Raw genomic sequence first — 24,228 nt, 5'->3', positions numbered from 1 at the left:
CATCATCGCCGAGCCGAAACCACTGGAGTTATGAATATGAAATTCGGTCCGTTTATTTTATGAAGTAAAGACTCACTAAAAGAAAGGGTGTTTCGAAATTCGACCGCTATGTGGTCATAAGGGGGTTCAGTCGTGCACGCTGCTAGTTAGACGTTGGTATGCCTACGACCACTGTGCCACGGAATACCATAAGGGGCTTCAAAGGTTATACAGAGAAATCATACCGAGCCGAAACCGCTGGAGCAATATTTATGAAATTTGGTCGGTAGTTTTATTTTATGACGTAAAGACTCACTAAGAAGGGTTTTTTTTTATAAAATTTGAACCCTGAAGGGGTGTCATAAGTTGGTTAAATGGTTACATAAAGAAATCACGCCAAACCGAAACCAGTGAAGCTATATTTATGAAATTTGGTCAGTAGTTTTATTTCATGACATAAAGACTCACTCTAAGGTTTTTCAAAATTCGACCCGTAAGGGGGTCATAAAGGGGGTTGAAATGCTATGTAGAGTAATCATGCCGAGTGAAAACCACTGAAACTATGAATTTGAAATTTGGTCAGATCTTCATTTTATGATGCAAAGACTCGCTAAGAATGGATTTCTCAAAATTCACTCCCTAAAGGGGCCTCAAGGAAGAATTTTCTGATTACCAATTCACGCGAGCGAAGCCGCGGGTAACAGCTAGTATTGTATGTAATCGTTTTCGCGACCCGGGAGATTTGGAGGGGGAGGAGACTTATACTTCCGGCACAACTCGATCGGTAGTAAATTGCCTAGGGCGATAGACCGGAGTTGTGCTCGTTTGAATGAATGAATGAATGTTAATATGCATATAAAAGGTGGCTAACGAAATAAGCTTATCATACACTTGGATTAGCATATGAAATATTTATTACACAAAATATTCCATACACTCGTACACGCTGGTATTAAAATATTCGTTGAGGAATGTGCATGATTAGTTGGCGTGGAGGATTTGTTCAATGATCCACCTCATGAAGACGATCTTTCATGTTTGGAACCAATTTGCGACGCAATTCCTCTATTAATTCCCAGTAGAAAGTCACAATAGTCAATAATCTCCTCAGTCCTGAAAGAAACTTTGAATTTTGCGTTTTCTCGTTAATTTTTATCCGCTGCCGACAGATGAGTATGAATGAGTTACTACGAAAACTTTTTACAGCATCTAGAACTAATTTTGAGGTCTCTGTGAGCATTTAATTCAACTAGGTGAACGTTTTTTTAAAGTGATGTCTATTGTCTCTCACAGGTGACGCAGGGACTTAAGAGGTTAACGGCTGTAGTAGATTTAATGGTTTCTGCGAGTAGACTTTCTCTTTTACATATTCCCAGAAGAAGAAGTCACAAGGATTGATACCTGGATTTTTTGGTTTCCCACATTGAGCCATTCTGAATAAGCTCTGGGAATCGATTGAACATGACAGTAGCCCAAAATGCTGGTGCTGGAAATTAAGAGCAATGACTGTGATATGAAAAGACGGGCTCAGACGTTTTTCTTAATTTCTTGCATCAGTATGTTTCATTAGATAGCTTTCGGCAGAAAAATAGCGAAAAAAAAAGAAATTACATTTTATGATTTACTTCTTTGAAATCGTTGCTGAGATTGAATTTTGTCTTAAAAAAATTAAGAAAAAGATCTAATGAATTAAGTTATACTGATAAAGATAATTATTACAATGGGACAAGTAATAAAAATTATGATAATAATATAGTATTAAATAATTCTGTCTAAAAGTTTTGTAAAGTGAGGTAAAAACTGTCAGTTTCATTTGGATGTGACTCTTTCAAAAATGGGGGCTTCTGCTAGCTACTAGAGCGTTTTATTACATAAAGAAAGAACGCTGAAGAGCATTTCTTGTTGTTTCCTGGTGTCTCACAGAAGTCCATTTCAAGTTCAGCCCATAGATTACCAATGGTAGTGTTGCCGTATTCAAGTGATATCAGAATTTAAATGAAACACAGAACTTCAACTTCAGTGCGGTATATGAAGTGTGAAGTAAATAATTTTATAAAACGAATGGTACACAAAATTGTAAGTAGACATTTTTAGAAGTATTGAAAATATATTTAAATTGGAATATTTGAAGAGTAATATGCAATGTACAAGGCATCCCTCGTTTCACGCGATTAATTGGTTTCGCAAAATGAAGGCGTGAGACGAATTAGCGTAAAGTGAGTTGAATTTAACATGGGTAAGATAGGGATCAGAAAGTTAAAAAAATAAACCCAACTTCCAGCAACAAAATATATTTTTTTTAATGAAGATTAATAAAACTTTTGAATAAATCTCGCGAATTTAAGCTGTATGAATGAATTAAACTAATACTTTTTACTTCTGTTTACAGTACTTCTGATTGATTCTAGTGTGAGTATGGATGTTTTCTTTCTTGAAGACCCTGGTATGACAACTGGCTGATAAATTTTTTTACTGAAACAGCAGTGCCGTCTTAACGTTAAGGCCCCCTCCCCCCCAGGCATTATCAAGTGCAGAGGGAGCCTCATAATAATGAGATCTAGTGAAGACTTTCGAGATTAAGCATGTAAATTGGGGAACAGGCATTTTATAGTCAGATAAGGGGGGCCTAAAAAATCTATTTGTCCGGGGACCCATGATGCTCTTATGATGGCCCTATGAAACAGTCGACATTTATAGGTGACAAGCAGCATTCTTCTTCTCTTTATGAAAACTTCAGTTTAGTACCAAGAAAATTACCAGAGAATTCTGAATATCTTTCGCAAATATATGACCATTTTAGTTTCATTAGGATCGTTTTCTTTGGTTAAAATTCTGTTAGAATTGTCAATGTTATCAAAATATATTTATTAGTGGAATCTGGTGAATTGTATTTCAGCGTTTTTGTCTCACATCTCTCTCATCTAAATTATGAAATCTAACGGATTTTGTCATTTTAACCGTTACATTTTTAATTTACAGCCCATTTTCAAAATTAACATCAAACTCCTGGCCGAATTTCGCAAGTTGCAATTTCTGAAATCAACTTTTTAGCCAGTTCACGTAGAAGCGTTTGGCAGGAAATTTGGATTCTATTTGACGAATCGGCGATAAATCTGGTAACCTCGTCAACCTAACAACACAAAAACTTGTACGTTGAGTTTTGAATCACCCTGTGTAATATATATATATATATATATATATATATATTATGAAAAAATGATGGGGGGGGGAAACTTTATAGGGTTGCATACGGCTGCAATAAAGCTTCGTGATGGTGAAAATAGAGGGAAGAAAACACAGAGAACTTGTTTGAATTTATTCCACTGGCGTTTGGACGCAATATTACGTCCGTGATTGTAAAGAGGCTAAAATTGCGTTATAGCGAAATCGCTTAAAGCGAGGGTTACCTGTTTTCTGATAGTTACAGGGTTTACATAATCCAAGTTTTCTGTTCTGAGCTGTCTACCACTTTAACTATCCACCAGAAAATTATGCAATTTTAGCAACGTATTAATAACGGGAAGAGAAGAATTTTCGAATTCCTTGCTTAAAGACTAAAAAATCTCTGGTTTTGGTGTAGAATCACCGTGATCGTGAAAGAGTCTCATCAGCAAAATACGTTCTTGTAAATTCCACAGCAGTTAATCGTTACTCTTTAGTGAAGAAATGAGGATGAAAACACTGCGGCTTAAAATTGTCATGGGCCAAATGATTTTTCTGAGGTCCTACCTACTCTGCCACGAAGCTGGGCTTGAAGAGATCTCGGCAACGGGATAAGTTCAGTGTCAAAGTTCTGGCGTTCATTGAGGTCCTACCTAGCAAATTTACATGCTCACTCTGGAAAATTTCAACGAGATCTCATTTCTGTGAGGCCCCCTCTGCTCTTGAGGGCCCCGGGCACGGTCCGGGTGGGCCCATGCGTGAAGATTGCACTGGATGAAGATGGTTCTGCATTATATAGATGTTTAGATACCATGTTACTAACTTGACCAGTTTAGTTCCACGTTTGAAAAAAATTAATATGTGCAGTACAAATTTGCTTAGAAAACATCCTGTAGTGGTGTCGGAGAATTGGTTTTTTGGTTTAAAATTTTTTCCCATCCGGTCAGAAAGGCATTTCCAAAGTTTCATAGCTTTCTGATAAATAGTTAGGGCTGTATAGATAGCTATAAATAGTTGAACTTTAATTGCACCCTGTATATTTCTCTGCATTTTTTTTTACTTGCTTTGTCATGTGCTTTAGCTTTTCAAATCAAATTCAAAGTAGTCCCCCACATTTTCATCTGCATTCTTATGCCAACATAGGCTGCCAACTTTTGCATCTCGGAACAGCCACTAGTCATTTATCTACTCCCTCAATTAAATTATGCCAAATAAAACATTTTTTAGTGATAATGGCAACCTGATTTTTAGAATCTAACCATGGATCAAAGTCGTTTTTCAAACAAATTCAAAAGTTTTAATTTTGGTTTAATGCATTTGAATGTATACTACAGATTGTCAAAAATGCGTCATCTCTTAATTCGTAATAATTAATCATTCTGAAAGCATCATATACAGTGGTATTCCGAGCTACGGCTTTACAATAATTCAACGGTTCTCAACCTTTTTTGACTCGCGGAGCCCTTTTTGTTAACAAATTTCTATGACGGAGCCCTGTAGGCCTATTTTTGATTTATTCATTAAAGTTATTGATTTATTTTTATTATTTAAAAATATTTATAATTATTTTTTTTCAAATTTATACTGTTTTTATTTTTATTTACCTCGAGTGGCCGCGGAGCCCCTGGAGAGTGCCCACGGAGACCCAAGAGCTCCGCGGAGCACCGGTTGAGAACCACTGCAATAATTCGTTCCTGAAATTTACTGGTACCATAAAAAACTTTCACCTCGAAGAAAACCTTTCCATTTGGGATAAAGGTGATTCTTTTGCTTCATTCCATATCCTTACAATATTAATGCTCGTATAAAAATGATTAAAATGGTACAGTATATACAAGTACAAATACAAGGGCCACAACAGGAAAATTGCCCAACGAGGTGGCTGAAAAAATTTGCCCATAAAAAATATGGATGTCAAATATAACCAAAATACCCAATATAAAAGCATATATCAAAAAAATTTAACAATGTATAATACACTCTGCCCATAAAAAAGAGATTACAGTTTTTCTTAACTAAGTATGGATAGCTTCTCGATTTACCCCTCTATGCGTCTATCGTAATTTATATCGTATAGTATATTCTACTCAGAATAAAAATAATTTTGCTCAAAAAGACATATACACGGTATGCATGTCGAAAATCGCTGTGAGCTACGACTTGCTCAAATCACCCGATTGTATTTCCTTTTGTCAACCTAAACTTTCTCTCTTACGTTTTCAAGATCGCATATAAGCTCAAGCGCATTTTCATCAAATAAACTGCATTTGGTTCATACCTTGGATTATTTGCAGTTCGGGATATTTGTGACTCGAAGTTTCAGTACAGTATGGTTATAAGGCGGTAGAATAATTTTGCTGCTTAATAATTTTTGAGTGGTGATTGCACTCATTGTTTTTAGAAATTCTTTTCCCATAATTAGCTGATTTCCACCACCCGGCTAACAAGCTCACATTTCGGCGCCCCCTTGTAATGTTGAAGGAAAGGTTTAAGGTGGAAATTTGCGCCCCCTCTGGTCCGGCACCCGAGGCACCAGACCCGACTGCTCTACCTTAGTCGCGGCTCTGCTACCATAAATGCCGTTTATGTTCTGTTCAGTGACGTCTTAACTTATAGGCATGGTCTAGGAGCTGCTGATGCATAAAAGGGCCTCATGTTTATGAGAACTGGTAGTATGATTCTCAAGAGAAAATATATAAACTGGCAGACAGAGTAGAGTAAGGTAAATCACTCACTTAGGGGCCCATAATACTCTAAAGATGGTCCTAGTCCTGACCAATCGCTCAAAATCTCCTATAAGTCAGTGTGATAGGACCAGCAGAGAAAGCCGACAGTGGTATGTTGATCAATTATAGGAAATAACATTGACGAAAGCACTTTAATGCAATGAAATTATTTTGCTTTATAAATAGTCTTAGTTGGCACTCATTTAAAATATAGTGCTCAATAATTTCAATATCTACCTTTTATATTAAAAACTAATATTTTAGAATGTGAAAATATAAAATTACAAGAAATATATAATTTTTTTCTTCAATAAAGTCTCAGGTCAAGTTTTTATATTTAAATACCAAAAAAAAAAAAAATTAAAAAATTGATGGTTTTCATTATTCAGTTTTCCCATTTGAATTTATTTACAGCACAAGCTTAGGAATTTGAAGAATCTCTTTCATATCCAAGATCTTTTTAGGAGACTGTGAGAAGATTTTTTGCCCTACTTTATTACATAGCATAGCATAGCATAGAATCAGGGGTTTAACCTTTTCTCAGTTCAGGGTAAAAGCATGAGGGGAAGAAAAAAAAAAGCATTTTCCCATCCGGTGTCTATTCTAAACGATACACCATCCCCCAACAGATGGCGTTGATGATGGAAGCTGCGTCAAAATCGAATCTTGCGGATCCGTGTAGTAGGGTATCCTCTTCTAGAATAATAATAAAAAAAATAATACTAAAATAAAAAAAGCTTTTCGAGATAGTCTAAAAGAGGGAAAAAGTGTTATTATTATTAGAGAAGAGCAAGCTGCTCTCTCCATTTTTCGATAAAGCCGCGTCTAAAAAAATATTAATCTAAAGGGCGTCGTCAGTTGTATCTCGAAAGGCAAAATAAAAAAAAAATATTATTAAAGAAATTTAATCGTAAAAAAAGTATATTGTGGGTCCTCGTGTGTCGATGGCTGGACCGTTCATTTGGCAATGTATGTGGTGTCTAGTGTAAAAGCTTGTTCTCGGAGAAACCACGTGACTTGACGCGCACAAGAGAGCGGCAACGGACTTGGGTTTCGGTATCTCAACAACCTTGTGAGATCCCAGAGATGCGTGCAACAAAACAAAGAAATCTAATTGGGCCGTCTTGAGGTCAAACTGAGTGAAACTTAGCCAATCACCCCTTGTTTATAAGGTATGTATACATCCTCTTTTTACTGATTATTTATTTGTTGATACTATAAACATATAAGCGTTATTCTTGATGGATTAAATTTTTTGTGAGTTGTAAATAAACGTAAAATCGAATTATATCAGATTTCTTGGTGGAAATCGAAGAAAAACGCCTAAAAAAAAATGTGTTCAACACAAACGTTGCAGTTTTTCAAAATAAAATCTATACTTGAGAGTTAGATGAAGGCTCTATGGTTCAAACCATAAAAACGTATTCATTAAAAAAAAATGTTGCTCTTAACGTATTTTTAGTTGAAACCATACATCAACAGCAATTTAATTAATTAGAGTGGATTGTTTAATTAGTTAAAATTGACAATTAAGGGTAAGATATGCAGTTTGCCTTTATTTTACGGTTACTTTTTAATAGATAAAATCTTGCTTTGCAAAGTTGAATATAGTTGTTACATTACTTTCGAATCTTTTTGAGGGTGCAATTTTATGAACACTTAAAATTTCTGCAGCTCTCAAAAAATGACATCCGAAAAGTTCACATTAAACTCTTTCCAGATAGAACATTATTGTACTTATAATAGCCGTATTTTGTCCTGAAACGACACTGACAGATGTACTTTCAAAAATATAAAAAATAAATAAATAAAAATTGAGAAAAGAAATTGGTAAAGATTTTTTTAAACCATGTATTTTCTATGCATATATATACCGGACCATAGAGGGTCAAGTCTAAGTCTTTGATTTTTGCATTTTTTAATACATATTTTAAACAAAATCGATTAGTTTTATGTGTTAAATTTTATTTATTTGTACAATATTCCTTAGCTGAGACCTATACAAGAGAATGCGGTGGTGAAATTTGACATAGGTGGTGATTGATATTACAGATAAAATCGGAAATCGAAGGACTATCTTCGATATTGGTCAATCTTTGTTCGTAGGTTGTTCCAATCGGTTATTGTTCGAGGAAAGAAACTAGATTTGAAACAGAGAAGAGATAGGTTTCAATTTTTAGGGATGGTTAGCCTATTAGAAAAATGTGAAGATTTCATTAGGATATGGGAAATGCCGCCTGGCAGTCGAGTGGTTAGGGAGCTAGTCTCTCACCGTGGAGGTCTGGGTTTGAATCCCGGTTCGGGCATGGATGTTTACTAATGCTAACAAATTTCCTGGACGGAATATGCTGATCCCTTGGGAATATGTGATGATCACGTTATTTAAAAAAAAAAAAGGAAAAAAAAAAGAAGTGTAGATATATTAAAAAAGCGATGGAAGATTTTGAAAAGTAGGGTTGATATTGATAGATAAGTTTATGAGAGGGTAAGAGGTTGGATGAGTTGGCGCTTAAGTTCTGTAAGGCCTAATTAAACATTAAACATTAAATTCAAGTATAACTATTTTTCGCCAAGAGATAATTAAGCTATAGGAACCGATTAAACTCTGTTAAACTATAGCTCCATGTTAAGCAATGGTCGATAGAGCCTGGGCGGTGCACGGTATGAAATGAAATGAAAAGCTCCATGTTAAGAAAAAAGTGTATTTAAGTATTTTTTTTTATAAAATCAGATTCTTGGAATTGTGTACGTTCCTATGGTTCTCAGAGACACAGAAATTCATATAATCAATGTTTTCTAGTATTTTACAAACTGATATTTGTTAGGAAATTCTTACTAAATTCTCAGAAACGATTCCGAATGGTAGGAAATGCAATTTAATTAGTTGATCTTTTAATTTTATTTGATTATGTTTATCGTCAATTTTTTGAGTCGCCATATGTATTTTTGAAATAAAAATACACATGGGCACTACACGCATCGGTTGTGAGCACCACAATTATGTCTTTTGTAACGTAGTTTCACTGCGTATAGGCAAAGAAATAAGGTATTCGAAATCTTGATTATTCAAAAACTTTTGCATAAAAATTATGTTTTTATACTTTTGATTAATATGCCAGTGCATCTAGACATTAACATATTTGTTAGAAGTTTATGCAATACGTACTTACATTCTATAGACTATAGCGAAATCTGCAGAATACACCACAAAATACATTATATTAAGAACAACGATTTCGAAACTGGTACGTTTGACACATATCGACTTATAAGACTCTATATCACACAGAAAATATGGTTTGATTTAAGAAAGTATAGTGTTTTCACAAAACATTCATCGATCTGTACCACGTAATAAAATTTTCATCCGAAAAGTCACATATAACCATTTCCAGCGGCTTTCTAACCAGTAAAAAAACCGATTGTAATAATGTAAAACACATGATTGTCAAGATAAATCAGAACATCTTTCTATGTCCAGGCATATGTTTAAACTCTATTAGATACGGGGGGGGGGGGGGAGTTGAACCGAACAAATTATTTACTTAAAAACATATTTTGTAATTTTATTATGAGATTGTAATTACGTTGCTTTCGTGACAAGAATATATGTATTTTTTTTCCCCTCATGTGATCGTGAATCCACTTTTGGCGCTCACTTGCATCGAAAATCATGTAAGGGTAGCAAGTTTAGCAGATCAGTAGTTACCACTGATAGGGCAAAGGTCATGTGTGGTAATGAATTCGTGCCAGTCTACTCTGGTGGTAATTGTGTACACGTAATCTCTCCTTATATTTCTTCAGGAATAGAGATTTGAGTCAAGTCCGAATCTTAAAGAAACATTGAAGTACATCCTAGACCGTAGAGAAATCGAATAGGAATCTAAATCTGGTTTTTAAAAGTTTCAATAGGGTTTCAGTTTTCTAAAAATTTGAGAAATAAAAATTTTTCGAAACTTTATGAAATATCAATTTTTATCTTTAAATCACTATCTTCTGAAGATCCTCGCCATTCTTGCGAGCGAAACGTCGAGTTTATTCAGTCCTTCACGACAATCAATCAGGCCGAAATCTTTCCATCATCTCGTTTATCATACCTAATTGGTTTGCGATATTCCAAGTGATACTTCCTTGTATGTTTATCATTCTTAAAGCTTACTTTGGTGCCTATCGAGACATAAACACAACAAAAGAAAGTGCTTGGTTGGCCGAAACTAATCAGTAAACTGCATTCAGCGAATTGAAGCTCTTTATTTTGTTTTTGATTTGAAGTAAAAAACTACGTTTTTTTTGTTTTCAAGAGATAAGGTCAAACTGAGCCTGCCTTGTAGTGAATGGGCGGTATCTCTCAATAGCTTGACATCCGTAACCGGTGTTTAGGTAAAAAGGAGATGCGAAAGCACAGGTGGCTGGTGGTGTAGCTGTAGCTGTTTGTTTTTGAAGCTCTCAATGTGCGGGGGTGGAAAATCAAATTATATACAACGCAAGACCGTTGATTGCGCAAGTGTGTGTATGCGTATGTGTTTAAGAAGATATTAACCCCCTAAATTTAGCAACAAGTGTCACAGTCTGTTTTGAAAATGTGAAGTGCAATCGTTTTTTTTTAAACATGCCTTTTCGAGTGCCTCTAAATGCAGTTTACTCGCTTTATCTCAACCCATATACTAATAATCAAATAAATAATTTTTTATTCTTATCTGGCAGACACAAAACACATCGCCTTGTGTTTCTTCGTCTTTTCTTGAAAATTTAGTTGAGAAGAAAAAAAATGAATTCATTCAAGTATCTTGTCAAATCTGTCAAATGAGGCATTACACATGAAATAATTTGGAAAAGGAAAGTATTCAGAAAAACTTGAGTTTGGTTCTTTATTTCTTTATTCATTTATTCAATGGTTTTTATTCTATCCTCTTTATCTGGGCAATAAATTCATAGAATGAAGTGACCACATGGCTACAAACTATACACGTGATGTGTAGTTATTGAGTAACTACGCGGAAATGGTGATACGTGAAAAGAAAAATGTTAGCTTTTCGGTGCGAACTGAACGAGTAGTGATTGTTCTTGGTTTTGAGAGAGACTTAAATCCTAAATTAGACAGAACGAGCTTTGACGGGCGTGAAACATTTAGTGAAACGATTGCGTCACTTATGTTAGGTTAAACTCATAAAATTGCTTGTGTTCGTGGGAGGAGAAATGAATGTTTCTTTTAACTGCCTCTTTGAACTCGTATGAGTTGTGAATAGAATAATAAATTTAGATTGATTATATATATATATATCATTGTTGCATGTGTGTGTTGCAAAAAGAGTTCATTCAGAAAACTTAATGTCAATGTGAGATGGGTTCACATCATCAATTGAAATAGACGAGACTAGATGAAATATAACATTTTTCACGCCTGTCTGTGGGAATTTAAAGTGACTGATGTCTCGTAAGAGAGAGATTTAGAATTCAATAGACAATCATGAAAAAAATAAAGAGCCAAATAATACCGGTATAAAATACATGCAATCAATACCAAAGTTAAAAAAATAATATGTTTATAGAGAACAACTATTTCAGATTTGATTCCGCTTAAAAATTTCTTCAAATTGAGAACAATTTTTCTTTGAGACTGGTAATATAGTTAACATATTTCAAAAAATGTTCAGAAATAGTTTAATTTCTTTGTCAGTTATATTACTATGTTTTATGAATGTCTTGCATTATAGACAAAATAACAAATCTTCATGAAGATTTTTGGAATATGATTGATATAAGGAGAATGGCGGATTTCCAAGTTCGACAGTCTCTTTTGTTTTACCACTTTTGAGATACATTTTTTTTTCTCTCTCAAATTTCTAAATTATTTTTTTATGATTTATTATACTTTCGAGAACACTGTTTAAAAAAATAATTTTCATTTTATTGAATACCTTGGTTTTTCTATAAACTGGCGAGCTGATAGATGTAATGTTAACTGGTCAAAATTTGTTTCTTTTGTTCGCTTGCTAAAGAATGAAACGGTTCACACTTACAACATCGCCCAAGACAAAGAATGATGCTGTCTTTTTTATGCATCTTTTTCCTGGTTGTTACCTTTCTCTACTTCAATCAAAAATGGACAACCCCCTCTCAAAATCTCATTGGACTATCATAGTGGGAATGCACTTTCACTTCCCAAAATTATTTAATAAGAACAAGTAGGGGTGGAAAGTATAGATCCAACGACACTCGAAATAATTAAAACTGTATTCAATCAAACTTGAAATCTAAAATAATTGCCGCTGTCAGTTTCCAACCTCAATCTATCTAGCTCTTTCTCTATACTGAATTGGATATGTAGCCTCTGTCTACATCCAATTGGGAATCTTTGATGAGTCCTGTTTGAAAACCTCTTCCCTCGATCCCAGTCAGCTTCGAAACTTCGAGGAACTGCACAAATAACAGGGAAAAGATCATCCCGTCATCAAGCTATCCATTAGTGAACGACGATCAATGCCACTATGCTATAACTCAGTACACCTTTTTGGCCATATTTCAAGCAATTTAGGATTATCACTGCTAAAACGCGTCTCTTGATTGCAACGGTAATTGACTAATTTTTATTAGGAATTTTTTTTTCTTTATGCATCCATTAATTTTTATTCCAATGTGTGCTAGGCATATCATTTTAAATACCACATAAAAAGAGTATCGCCACTTTTTAGTTGCTGTATCCATCCATGAATGGGTATCTATCGCCAAATTACCGGATACTTCGTGAATCGTCCAGACTTAGGACATATTTACCGTAACATATTTGCCTCTAAAAAATAAAAATATCAGATGAAATATCAAGAAAACAACCTTTGTAGACGGCTATTGTACAGTGCGTTCAATTCAAAATTGTTCCACACTCCACATATTTTTAGATCATGTGCTTTTTACAGATGAGGCATGATTCATGTTAGTGTCAGTACCCGAAATCACAGAATACGGAGCTCTAAATATTCACATTACTACGAAAATAGATGCTGATGAGAGAAGTTCTACTATACTACAAAAATAAGCGTCTTATGTACCATATCAGGGTGACGAATAATCGGGTTTCTGTTTTTGATACAGCGTTAGATGCAGAGACCTGCTAAGATATTCTCAGGCAGTTTATACATAAGCCTTACTTAAATATGATATCCATGTGACTGCTGGATACAGCAATACCGTACAACCAGTCATGCCAGACATGTTTTGGAGACAAAGTCAACTCTAAAAAACTGCGGCCACCAAGATTTCCAGATCTCAGCATCCAGACTACTCTTTTATGGGAATACTTCAGTATGTGTAAATCAGATTCTGTACAAAAACAATCCACACACTTTGGAAGAGCTGAAGACAAACATCACCATTGACGTGTAGAGTATAGACACCAGAATGCTTCACCAGGTCGCGAAGAACATGGTAAAACATGTAGGCGAATACATTGAAATGCAAAGATATCATTTCCAGCAATTATTGTATCATAATTATGTATATTCTGCATATGCTGTACTTGCTCCAACAATGCTTTCCTGATGATTACAACTTCAAATTGAACGGTCTTCAGCATCTTTGACCGTTCTTTTCGATTATATTATACGTAAATATTTTTTTCCCATTGGAGCGTTGGACTCTGCAACAACAACGACGACGACGATAATTATTTGATGAAAGAAGTGATGAAAATCAAGAAGAGATCTCGAAGCTTCGTTCGTATGAGTTAACTGTCAGCTGGGGCTAATCAGCAGCCACGGGCCTCTTAAAGCTTTTTGGCGCATTTAGATAGATTTAATAGCGAATTGTAACCTCTTCCTTTACCCCACAGTTTTCTTTTGCTCTCGTCCGTCAGTAATGGTTGGTGGTGCTTGTGACTATGAAATGACCTCCTCCTTGAACCCACCTTCTTTCTTCGCGAGATTCGAGTGAGGGAGTGCGTACGTAGTGCCTGCCAGTGAGTAAGTTAAGTAAGTAGTATTACGTACGCATATATGATCAACGGACTCTTGTGGAGGCGGAAGAAGTGTGGTGTGGTTGTCGGGAATCCTTGATTTGTTGACCGCACGAAAAAAGACACGATGTCCGCCTCCGGCTGTGGTTGTGTTCCGGCTCTATTTCGGCGGGAAAACCAAAATCACGATAACCGGAAGGATAAGAAAAAAAAGAAAAAAACTAAAAAGAACAAAAATGACCTTCCATTGGAAAATAATTTGCAGGTATGTGTCTTCTGTCCTTACCTAAAAGAAAAAAAAATTTCCATTCGTGATGTATCCTATGCTTTTCTCACTGTTAATGTTCTTATCCGGTTGTTCACTCGAGATAGATTCCAGTTTTCACGAATGATCTAAAATTAACATGATTCATTAATCAAAATATAATGATAACTAGGATGTGGATATAACATCATTATCAAGTCATTTTCTCGAATGATCGTGGTAGCTATTGATCCGAGTCTTAGGGTATATCACGATATTTCCAGATTGAATTGATATGTTATTCTTTCTTTAGCAGTATCTTACCTTAAGAAAGACTCAAGACTTGAGTACTTTGTAGTAGTTTTAAGTAAGGTTGGGAATCGATTACAATTTTTAACTGGTTAATCAAAAAGTTTTTATCGATCAATCGAATTTTAGTGGAACATTTTTACATAACAATATACCAATACATTACTAATATATATATATATTGGTAACTATATAATATAATTTTTTTTTATATCACATCAATATAAATTCAATATATTCATGCTCCTGTTTCCTAGATGTAGACGAGTATAGAAATAGATCAAGAAATTAAGTCTGCCCGCTTGAAGCAATTTAATGTATAACACTTTCGTTAAATCCTGGAATATATCTTCATTTTGGTCTTGCTTTTTTAGAAAATAAGCTATTTTAAATTAGTCAAAGATTTCAAACATACTTTCGATTTTAATACTGTTGCTTGTTTCCCTAAAATTTGCTCCCAAATGATATTGGGGATTCCGGGGGGGGGGGGGGGGGGAGCTGAGGGTTCAGATGTTGAATTACGAAAATTGCCGTTCACAGTGAAGACAACAAATTTTTGTCTTTTTTTTTCTAAAACTCTCATCAAACTCAATTTGAAACTATAATAATCATCACCTGTTTTCGTTAAGTCGACTTGTATTTCCCCATGCCAAAAAATTTGATCAAAATATTGATTCAAATGTTTTTAAATATGGTTATATATCTAAAATGTTACGCATAGGAAAAAAATTTAAGGCAACAACTAACCGGTTTCGTCAAATAAATCAAATTAAATTAAAAACTTTCAATGAAAATTTTGATCGAATATTAACTGAATTGATCGAGTCGATTAACTTCATTAAAAATTTTTACTGTGATTAATAATTGATCGATTAACTGACGCGATTAATCAAACCAGTCTCTTAGTTATCATCTCTAGTTATTATTCCTAAAAAAAAGAATGAGATTCTTGAAAAATCTACACCCACATTTTCAAGAAGTTTCGTTGATTTCTTAAACGCAGTTGCTCCGTTGAACTTGCACTGATGAAAAAAAAAAGCAGTTCCACTTACCTCAGTCTAGCTTAACTAAAATTTGAAGGAGTATTTTCAGTTCTCAATGAAATTTGCAGGAGTAAAATGGAATTTTGATGCTTTGATTCACGCATCTATAGATTACGTATTAGGTATTAGCGAACACTGGTGGGGGGGGGGGGGGACATTCTGCTGGATAGTTCTTGATTTGAAAATCGCATTGCGCCTAAATAACGTACCTTGAAGAAAACGCTTAGAATAGGCTTCAGAATGTAGGTCTCGGTCTTACCAGCCCTCAAATATAACATACAACAAAATCAACGAAATGGAATGTGAGGAAAAAGTTGAATTCGAGGAGATTAACATAAAAAACAATCAAATTATTTAATCATTATTATAAAAAAAGACCAATAGTCGCAAAACTAAAAATTTATAAAAATCGAACAACCGGTCATTCCTTCAGGCGTATGCGGTTTGCACTAAAATTATAGATTTTATTTGGCAATGAAAAAGTCATTCTTCCCGTGAAGTTTTGAATTAGTTTTTTGGATGCCAAATAAAATCTGAATTCATAACATGTGTTTTTTGATTGAAATCGCAAACTCATACGGAAACTTTTTGAAACGTCTAGTGACTTTTAGTTCCACCTGTACACCCTGATCAGGCATTATTTGAGCTTTGTAAATACACAAACAATATGTGGCGCATTTTTCTGTACCAAACATTTAGCTTAGTTGATTTAAATATACGTCCGTGGAACAAAGTTTTATCATTTTGATCAAATACAAATACAAAGGCCACAACAGACAAAATGCCTAACGATGTGTCTGAAAAAAGATGCCCATAAAAATATGGTTGTCGAATATATATCTAAATTATATCAAAAATACAGCAACCCAATAACAGCAATAAAAAACTAATAATTATAATAAAATAATACACTGCCCATAATAAAAATTACGGTTGTCTTATCTAAGTATGGGTAGCTTTCTCGATTTATCCCAATATGTTTATCATATTTCTTTTCAAAAAAATGTGTAAATTGTGTTAAAATTATGACCCCCGGATGTAAACTATTCCATTTATTCACAACCTTATTAGAGAAAAATTCTCTTCAACACCCTAACCTGGAGTTGTACCTTACCAATCGATACTTGTGTTCCCTTGTAGAAGCAGTCGATTGATAGTGTATTAATAACTCATAGTAAATCCTATCCATCCCGTTAAAAATTTTAAACACTTCAATCATATCCCTCCCCCCCCCCCCGTTTTTTTGCGCTCTTCCATTGTGAAAATTTTCAAAAATCAAGTTTCTCTTCGTAGCTTAAGCCCGGTTCTTCCCCGTTGATCCGGTGGACGGGGAGTGACGGATGGTGTCGTCTTGCTGTAGGTCCGGCGGGACCTTGGGCTGCCGGGGTGTTCTTACTGGTCCTTTGCGTGGGTCGGAAGTTCGGTGATGCGATGCCGGCTGTCGTTCGACCGGTGGTCTTGGTGGCTGGCGGGGCTTTCCTTTTTCCAACATGGTCAGCCGTAAGGTGACCTGCTTATATCCCACAAGGGACAGAGCGGGAGTCATGTTTGGTGTTTGAATAGCTTAAGCCCCGTGTGCCATCAAGAGCACACTAGCAATCTCATAAGAAACTGAATCGCTCGGAAATAACCATCTACAGAGCATAAAAGAATGCAAAAAATGCATTACAAATTTTCATTCTGCTAAGAAAAAAAGCCACAATAATCTTTAATTTAAATATTATGCAGTTTCCGGTGATCCAACTACTTGATTTCAACTCATTCAACAGGAAAAATAACGTTCTAAATACACGCACATTTTTCTGCGTACCGTGTCTAATGGCTTGTTTCGATAAATGTCACAAACGACGTTTTTGAACCAGTGTTTCACGCAAATCATTTAAAATAACGATCCAAATAAAATAAACATCGTTTGCTTAAGCTGAATTTGTGATAATTGAATGCAACATCAGCAACTACTAAACAGAAACATCCGGATTTATTGTGTACTCAGAAAGGAAAATGGCGGCAACCGTAAACATATTTACGGAAATGAAGCTACTACGAAACAAAATTATAATTTTTAAATATACTGTATCTACATTTAAACAAAATATTAAATCTCCGTGGGCCCCACATCCTGAAGCAGGGCCCCTAGGCTGGGATTTTTTACGGGCCCCCGACCAGACTTTCACGGGCCCCCTTTATGATGAATTTATAGCGTGAAAACACAAAAAAATGATTAAAATCCTCCCGGGTCCCAGGGCTGGAGCCTTGTCAGCCCACCCCTTGTGGGGGCCATGTAAATCTCTCATTAGCTAAATAAAATTGCGAAAATGTCTTATCCCCATTACGGACATAAAATTTCCTTCTTTTTTGTTTTTCAAGTCATGTTGTTTAACAGTCAAAAGATGGATCCAAAATTGCTAAAGATCTTGATAATGGTATTACTTATATTATACAAAAGTTGTAATAATAAGGCAGTTTTTGAATGAAAAAAGAGAGAATAAACTGAAGGAGGGGAGTAATAACTCCGGAAATTAGAAAATTGTCAGTTTGGCCTGAGTTTAACGAACTCAGCTCCAAAACTGTCGTCTTTGGTTAATAGCGTTAAAAATGGCGACGGTTTTTTTTCTATTCTCCCGCTTTGCATTCGTTTAACTGATAAATGGACATCAAGACATACTTAATTGCATCTAAACGTGTGTTGGACATATACTTTGTTTTAATTTCATAAGCGTAGCCGACATCATATGAAACTAAACTATATGTGGCATCTTTTTGAAACTATTTCGAGGCTATCTACAGCTAACTGCTGTGTTACTGAATGTTATATAGGACTATATCTACCGCTGACTATTGCGGCAACTGGAAATATTGTGTGATCTACATCTAACTGTGTATTGATTAATGAAAACATCGTGGAGTTATCTACTGCTAACTATTGTGAGCAGGACAACTGAATTGCAACACAAATAATAGCTAATTACTATTTTACTGTACACCAACTCCGGTCATATATCGTCATGCGGCAATTTCACACCAGTGGAGTTGGGTGGGAAATGAAGGAGCTATCTATCGATTGTCACCTCAGGCTAGGTAAAGAACTTGTTTCTGACCGGATTCGAACCCATAGACCTTGCTGGTAATTTTCATAGTGGAAGACGAGCATTTTACCACTGCGCCACTCGGGCGCAATAGCTAATTACTGGAGCTTTTATAATGCAACACAAAGTTATATACAGCTAATTATTGTGGTTTGCTATCTGAACACAATCCAACATACAAACATCGAAATGTTTGATATCCCTTTCATTTTTATCAATCATCACCCACTGCTATTTTGAGTGGCTGATACGTCCAGTCAAACCATGCCAAAAGGGGGAAAGCCATTCAGGGCGTTGTCGTCATAATATTACGTATATCTGTCTGCTCAGATACGAGAAGAAAAATAGTTCTTTCATTGTGTCAGATGGGTTCTACACTTGCTTATCTAATGACGCATGTTTCTCATCGACGTTCCAGATTTGCTACTCGTATCAATGTTCATGCTATAAGTTGATCAAGGTTCCTTCTTTATTTAAGTTTGTTATCAACACGCAAGCTTACTTTCCTCAGTTCTATATTGATAAGTTTCTCATCATATTATCTTATGTTCTTGCTGCATATCAGACAACGTCGTTTTTTATGTTTTTGTCGAAAAAAATGTGCTAATCATATGAACCACGCACATGGGAAACCCTGTAACGTTCAGTCCATCATCTGTTCTTGGGAAAAGAGCAGCTCGCTAATAGTATCAGAGTTTGAAATAGTTAGGTTACGAGTACAAACGTGTTTGATGAATTAGTGTTGCAGCTTTCATTTCGAACAGGGATTCTTAAATGGGGGGGGGGGGGGTGTCTTAGGTGCGTAAACTTGAATGAGGAAACAACTCAATTTTAAGTAAAATAATAATCTTTCGCATGGGCGGGGATACGGGGGAGCATGGGGTCATTGCCCCCCCCCCCCAGCGTCAGAGGTAGAGTCAACTGATCTAATGCAAATGTGTATATATGAATTTACATCATCATCATCGTACCCCCCAGACTTTCAAGTCTATCTTCGCCTATGGTCTTTCGATTCCGGCTTCAAGGTAAAAAGATTCTGGACTAGAGCCGTAGTTCGGAATGAGTAGTAATTATGAGTCCCAAATGTTACGTCCATATCTTCAGTGTAGGCGGAAGTAGAGTCAACGCGATCTTTTCGGTCGGTTTTCCAGAGATGAATCTCTCTAGATCTTCAAATTGTTTCTAGTCAAGAGCACGGTTTTTGTTTTGAATCAGTTCAAAAGCTTCCACATGACAACTCTGGCATATTCTCAAACTTCGACAGCATTGTGTGAATTCTTAAATGGGTAGTTTAATCATGGTGTCGATTTCATAATCGACTCTGAAAATTAAGAAATCAAGCCCAAGCATGAAGCATTCTTAGGTGCTTCAATCAGCACTGTGGTATTCGCGAGTACCAGATTAAAGAAGCCTGTTCTAGATCCTCAGTCATCTCTGGACAGCTACAAAAATCATATCGACTTCGTTTTGTCTAAACTGAAGATGATACTGCAAATGTGGACAAAGCGTTCGGAACTGGAATAGTCTTCTGACTATGTACGGTTTTTTGGTCCGGAACCTTCTTATCATAAAGGATTTTTAATTGAAGTAGTCGGCATATAACTTCAGAACAAATGTATATAGTGCTGTTAATACCTAAAAATAAACATCTGTCAATTTTCATGGTTATAAAATTTATTATTTTCACAGAAAACTGGGAATGATCATTAGAATAATCTCAAGATTGCGGATATGAAGATAATGGAGACCACTAAAAGGAAGAAGACACTGTTCCTTGTCTTTGAAAGGGGGAGGGGAGGGACATTGTAGCCATGCCCTTGACCTATCTAGTACTCCTCCTACAGTCTATAATTTCCATTCATCCGCTGCGCAAGCAGTAATTACAATCTTTTCACTGAGAGGGCTATTTATTCTATTTTGTTTTGTTCCCGTTACCAGATAGCGGATCCGTCCTTAAGAAGTCAGGCGTGGGATGAACTTATTGAAAATGAGAGCAAATGAATTTCATTCTCTTAATCATATCATTTTGTGACTTTCTTTCGAATTCAAGAAAAATATGATCCTCCAACAACAACGCATTTCCCAGGTTTAAATTGACTGGAAAAGTTCTTATTTAGATTCTTTAAAAAAAAAAAAGCAATTCGAAACTATATACAGTAATACAATGACCAGCATGTGGCCTTCGGTTTTGGTTTGTTTTCGTCAGAACTTATATACATACATAAGAATGAATAAGAGTTGGTGGTGGAGGGGGTTTCTCTTGTTCTGGCATGAACAGTGTCCGTTTTCAGTTGGATAATCGATCGAGAATGTTACGACCTGGTTCAATGGAATTCTATCGCTTGCTCGAGGTCGCGTTAAACTTGCTGAAGAGTTTCCTATTTAAGCTGAACATTGCGTTTGGTGAGGACTATCATGTTCATGGGGGAAAAAAAAAGTGAAGTTGAGATTTGTATGTAGTAATTTTTAAGAAAATAAATTTATATCAAACCTGAGACGGATGAAAAAATGCTTGCGATTTGCTAGTGAGTTGAAAGCAATGCATATCATCTACCATCAACCATTAGATACCATCAACCTGAGATTCACGTATGAATTTTCGACACGTGAATTGGAGTCATAATTATTCCGATTCCATATCTATTTTTAAGTAACCGCCTTCTTGAACCGGACTGACTCCTAATGTAACCAGACCGGGGATGCGATCTAAATGACAGTTGTTTGAAAATGTCACACCGTGCTATTTATTAGTCGTGATTAAATGAAGAGAGGACGACGGGGTACGCAGAAAAAAACGGCATATTTTGCAAAATGTAGTGGTTCGCTCGAGTAATTTGGATGGTGTCACGTGAAATTTCATCAGCCTGATAATACGCTTTCGGAGAGAGAGCCCTGTATGAGAAGCTGTACGAACGGGCTGGTCGTCCAGTTCAACCTCACAACTTCAACTTGCTTCATTCTCGATGACCAATGCTAAAAGAAATCCTTGAACATGGGGCCCTATATCAACAGTCAGGCGATCAGTAAGAACAAAAGCCCTGGAATGATGGTTATGGGTGGGTGTTAAGTTTTTTTTTTAAAGAAAATGCCCTCATTTAATGTATCCCAGCAAACAACCTTTCTTCTCTTCAAGTTTCGCTGGGAAGTACTGGAACACTAGCTCGCGCTACAATCCAGACCTTTGACTTTTACTGTTTGCCTCCTTTCTACTCTTCAAAAAGTATTTGAAAGATTTTAGGCACACTGATTTGAAAGGCAATTGTGAGGTGCCCCTCTTGGGAAAGAAATGTACCGCATTTCAACACAATCTAATTTATGCTTTTATTCCCAAAGCAGTTACTTCTAACTGGTGCGTATATTTTATCGTCGGGACTCTTGTCACTCTTTGATTTAATCAACCTTGATATATAACAAATAATACAGTATTTCATTTTCGATGAATAATATCCTGTACTCTGCGCACCCCTTTTTTTTTCTCTAAAACAAGCCCTTAGACCCCCTTCATAACAAGATTTTCGCTACCTTTCTATGCCAGTAAATTAATTTTATAGTGCATATTTAGTGTAGTAATAAATAAATACAAGATTTATTCCTCTGTAAATCTTTCTTTTGTGGCTGCCATTATTCTGAAGTCATATCGAGAATATTTGAGGTTTAAATACCGAGGGGAGATCACGGAGTGTTCTGTGTGTATACATTAGAATAGATTGGATAATTGAAGAGTTACTCTTCCAGAGTGTAAGTAAGTATAACAACCCGGAAGATAAAGTTTAAAAATAGGCTTTATTTCTATTTTGTTTTTTGCTCTTTCGCCCTGTTTTTGGAGAGCCTTTACCAGTAAAATGAGCCCCAACTCGTAACGAAAGTGTATAGGACCAGGCAGTGTCACCCCATTGAACAAAGAGTTGAGAGAGATTTTTCTTGTTTGTAAAGAGCAAGTGAAAAGACAGCAAAGCGAAAAATATATATCAAGGAACCGAACAATAATAACAATAATAATAAAAAATAACCAAAAGTCAACTCTCGCCAGTGTTTACACCCCCGTAGAGTAGTAAAATAATGACTCAGCGTGATGAAAATAACAAAACAGAAAAAAAGTCCTCAAGTTTGAGTAGAGCGAGTGCAGCTTGGAGGCAAACTCTGCTGCATCTGCAACTACTAATATTTCCAACCGAGTTGTATCTTTCTATAAAAGATAACGGGAACCGTTTTTTGAATGAAATTAAGGAAAAAAGAGAGCCCGTTGAGAAAAATAATGAAACGGGATAATTTTTTCACCGAAGAAAAGTCTCTAAGAAGCTGAAACTTCCGTCTATTCGGAAGGAAAAGCAACAAGGAGGCGTTGCTTTGAACGTTTAATGTTACTCTTTAAGGTGGCAGCTTGTTGGCATTGAGTTAGAAAAACCATGACAGACGTATGTTTTTCCCATTTTCTTTCAATATCTATTTTTATTATGTAACAACAATAACCAGATATGCGGTAAAACATTGAAGACATTGTTGAAAGTGCAGTATTTCAATTTAAAATATGGAAATACGGACTTGATAGTATAAATGTTGTACGTGGACTATACGCTATTATAGCAAATTTTTCAAACAATAATAAATAAAACCAAAATGAATTAATTTATAGTTGAACCTCACACTCATCTAGTTCATAGTTACAGAAAAAAGTAGAGTTAAATACATGCCGCGTTAATCCTTAAACAATGAGAAAAAATTGAACTTATTACATAATTCTATTTGCATCAGAGGAAAACACATAATAGTTTTATTTCATTGCCCCGTCACACAGTGGTCCAAAAAGAAGTGGTCGCGAAATTAGCTGGGGAAAAAAAAATCAAAAATGAAATTTCGTACCATGAAAAACAAAACCGTATCAGAGTGTAGAGAAATGTCTGGTGTGTCTTGAGGTTTTTTTATTTTAAAAATGCAAATACAAAGGCCAAAACAGGCAAACTGCCCAACGAGGTGGCTGAAAAAAATTATGCTAAAAAAAATATGGATGTCAAATATAACCAAAATACCCAATACAAAAGCATATATCACCAAAACAAAAATAAAATAATAATATATAATACACTGCCCATAAAAAGATTATGGTTATCTTATTCTAAGTATGGATAATTTCTCTATTTATCCCACTTTGCTATCGTTACGGGAACACGAGCCCCGGATGTAAGCTATTTCATTTATTGACAACCCTATTAGAGAAAAACTCCCTGCGACACCACAACCTGGAATTGTGCCTTACTAAATTTTGTGATATTTGTTTACACCGGGAAACATCGGAGGGCCAAAGTAAGGTGATAACTTACTCAAATGGGATTTTCGCTGAAATGTGGTGGAAAAACTTAACATTCTTTGCTTAATTACTGGGTTGTGTTTGAAATGAAACCACAAAATTCTTTTTGCCATTCGTTTTTAGGTTTCTTTTCATTTCGATTCTTTGTTTTTTCAGGTCTGTGTAGAATAAATTATTTTAAAAATGGTACTTGAAGTTTTGCTTTTTTTTGAGTAGTTTTGAGCTCAATAAGTTCATCTTTGTTCCCACTGTGAAACTTCTTTTCAGATGTTTTACATGTTGTGGGTGAACTCGCGTTTTGTGATCCATTGCCGCCCCTAGCCGCCCTTTTTCTTGCAATAGTTTTTTAAAATCACCTTACGTATGACTCGCATAGTGATGGTGGTGGATTAGGCTTGATTTTTAGAAAGCCAACAGATCTGTTAA

The 24,228-nt window shown here is 35.5% G+C and overlaps 1 protein-coding gene across 5 annotated transcripts in view; it reads left to right on the top strand.

Annotated features, from left to right (window-relative positions):
* Nucleotides 1–6,613: 6,613 nt before the first annotated feature.
* Nucleotides 6,614–24,228, top strand: part of LOC149085248 (uncharacterized) — a 109,539-nt gene continuing 91,924 nt past the window's right edge. For 2 of the 5 annotated variants that reach the window (XM_089233145.1, XM_089233142.1), the window contains exon 1: nt 13,808–14,080. In XM_089233145.1, coding sequence (XP_089089271.1) covers nt 13,943–14,080 — 138 coding nt within the window. In that variant the 5' untranslated portion in view covers nt 13,808–13,942. Of the gene's footprint in view, nt 7,040–13,714; nt 14,081–24,228 lie in introns of those variants that run through there. The other 3 variants (XM_089233147.1, XM_089233146.1, XM_089233143.1) reach the window with 3 other exon arrangements.

This window comes from Pholcus phalangioides, unplaced genomic scaffold, assembly GCF_987345545.1.
Source record: "Pholcus phalangioides strain wild (caught in Gottingen) unplaced genomic scaffold, Ppha-v1.0 ptg000007l_1, whole genome shotgun sequence".
Classification (NCBI taxonomy): domain Eukaryota; kingdom Metazoa; phylum Arthropoda; class Arachnida; order Araneae; family Pholcidae; genus Pholcus; species Pholcus phalangioides.
Note: the sequence above shows the minus strand (reverse complement) of the source record. Positions and strands in the feature narration are given on the sequence as shown.